Source organism: Cyprinodon variegatus, unplaced genomic scaffold, assembly GCF_000732505.1.
Source record: "Cyprinodon variegatus isolate N-32 unplaced genomic scaffold, C_variegatus-1.0 Scaffold2413, whole genome shotgun sequence".
In the NCBI taxonomy this organism is placed as follows: Eukaryota; Metazoa; Chordata; class Actinopteri; order Cyprinodontiformes; family Cyprinodontidae; genus Cyprinodon; species Cyprinodon variegatus.
The window spans coordinates 16343-19012 of NW_015152866.1; the positions used below are offsets into that span (position 1 = coordinate 16343).

Genomic DNA, 2670 nt, shown 5'->3' on the forward strand with positions numbered 1-2670 from the left:
ATAGAAATAAACTGAATAGAACTGAATATGTCTCTTTGCTGGATTTGTTCAAGGGAGAGCAAAGTCTGGGAGTTTCTGCTAAGACTGCTGCCATCCTCATCCTGCTCCATCCTAGTTCCCTGAAGTCCAACAGGATCTGGATCTGAGGGTGAGAAAAACGCCGATGGCATCATCTCCCCAACTTCACCTTATTCAAGTTCTAGCTTTTATTCCTCTGCAGGATGAAACCAACAGGAAGCTGTTGATCTGATCAGCTTCCTGTTGCTCCTCAGCAGGTCTGACGGCGTGAACCTGGAGAGGAGCTGTCCGACCCGATCACTGCCTCCATTCATCACCTCTCTGCTCCTCAGCAGCTCCCCAGCAGCGCCGTAAGTCCACTTAAACAGCTCTGCTGTTATAAAGCTCTTACTCTAATCTGTTCTCAGATCAGATTTACTGCAGCTCACATGCTGCAAACAAACACACATAAAACAAGCTGAACCTCAGGTCCAACGGTGCAGGAAGTTACAACAAACCAGTTTGGCCTGATTTTTTGATGTAAAAGACAAGGAACATTTCAACTGTTTAAAGAAAATTCAGTTATTGCTATATCCTGTTTTTGGAGGGCGAGAAAATGTGAAAAAGCTTCTTTATGTAATTATCAACATCACTCTGCTGAAGCTGTAACATAGAATCTGCCTTCATGTGTCTCCCGATCAGCTGCATCTATGAAGCCCTCTGGCTTAAAGGGACATCCATCTGTCTGTCTGTCTGTCTGTCTGTCTGCGTACCTTAGGGTGGTAGAAGGCTGCAATGACCCGTCTGAGGCGGTTGGTGTAGACTTGAACGAGGCTGAACAGCGCCACCAGCAGGACACAACCCACACAGCTCACATATACTGCAGTGGGGAGGGAGGAGGGGGGAGACATGCATGCTGAGAGAGAGACAGAGAGAGAGACAGAGAGAGAGACAGAGAGAGACAGAGAGAGAGAGAAAGTTCATGATTCTGTTCTCTTTAGTCTGCAGATGGAGGGAAATGTCGCCCTCTGTTGGTTTAAAGTCTGTCCAACACCCTGCAGGGTTATTTATTTAATCCAGAACCAGTTCAGATCTGATTCACTTTACGATGATCCACTTCCTTTTAGCTTCAGTCTGATTCAGCAAAGTAGAAATTAGAAAATGTTTTAAAAAGTGTAAACAGAGAAAAAAATCTGTCTGTCTGTCTGTCTGTCTGAAGAAAACATATTCTAGATTTAAATATCATTTAACCATGGCCCATGGTTTTTACTATTATCTAGCAGCAATTGAATAATAAAACGTATAAAATGAGAAACTGTGAAAATATGGAGCTGTAGGTTTAGCAGAAAGTTGGACTGAACAGAAAAGACTCTAAACTCTGAGCAGCTGTCGGGTTCTTCAGGACAGGAGACCCGACTTTCACTTACAAAAGGTGATATTTTGACAGACAGAAAGCCTAGACTCTAGTGGTAATTTAACGGTTATGCTGCCCTCTAGAGGCCTCCTTCTGATGGCGCCGCCCACATAGACCTGGGGCTCACCTTGGTTGTCGCTATTGATGTTCAGGTCGGATGAACTGTTGAACCCAGAGATCACGGTCCGCAGGAGGCGGGCCATCATGGTGTCTCCACCCACTTGGATGTCCATGTGGTGACTACCTGCAGAAAGGGGGGCGGAGCCATGTGTCAGTGAGGAATGGAAAGCTTCCAGGTCCCTTCTGTATTAACCTTCTCGGACTTTAACGAGTTTAAAGGTCCGAGCTGAGTGGCGGTGCGTTTACTCGTCACGTTGAACTGCGTAAACGTGTGTCTGCTGATGATGTCCAGAACGTGGACCAGAGCGAAGTCGACGCCCAGCAGGATGATGGACAGCAGTGAGACGGTCAAAACCTGAAGACCACCTGCCATCTGCAGACATTAAACTAAACATTGAATCAACTAGAGGCTTAGCTTAGAAATACCACATGATGAAGTCTTGAAAACAAACACTTTATTGCAAAAATAAAAAGGTGTTGTAAAAATGTTTGCAGATTTAAGGACATTTTGGGAGATAAAAGTGAAAATTGTCTGCAGAGGGACTTGCTGTTTTAAAGGTGCTGTAGGAGATCTTTGAAAAACTGAAAAACTATATTCTGAACATACACAACCAGCGTCACCTTTTAGCCCCTCCCCCGGAACCACACCTTCAAAACACATGAACGTGTGACGCGGCGCTGATCTGGGATCTGGCAGGGAGTCAGACGCAGCACTGCTGATGCAGAGCGCTATGATCACTCCTCTGAAACAGTTTATTAACGCCTAGGAGTGAGTGAACGCTGGCGTGGATGTCGCCGCTGCTCACCGCTGCTCAGCAATCCCGACGGCGGTCTCCTGTTAACAGCCGACCTGTCCGCGGCCTACCTGTCTATAGCCCACCGGCCCACCTGTCAACAATCGACCATCACCAGCGGACCAGCCACCGGCCCACCTGTCCACAACCGACCCGTCATCAGCTGACCGGCCACCGGCCCACCTGTATACAGCCGACCGGCCCTCCTGCCAACAACCGACTAGTCAGCCGACCGGCCACCGTTCCACCTGTTTCCAGCCAACTGGTCAACGACATACCTGAGGATCCCTGGCCCTCCAGCCCTTCTTCCGTATTGGATGATGTGGATCCTCCGGTCGCTGTGGT

The 2670-nt window shown here is 47.9% G+C and overlaps 1 protein-coding gene across 1 annotated transcript in view; it reads right to left on the reverse strand.

The window, feature by feature from the left end:
• dcst1 (DC-STAMP domain containing 1) overlaps nt 1-1904 on the reverse strand; it is a 4670-nt gene extending 2766 nt beyond the window's left edge. The window contains exons 1-3 of the mRNA XM_015369060.1: nt 1778-1904; nt 1539-1655; nt 771-913 (exon numbers count right to left, since the gene is read on the reverse strand). Coding sequence (XP_015224546.1) covers nt 771-913; nt 1539-1655; nt 1778-1904 — 387 coding nt within the window. The remainder of the gene's footprint in view (nt 1-770; nt 914-1538; nt 1656-1777) is intronic.
• Between the last annotated feature and the right edge of the window lie 766 nt (nt 1905-2670).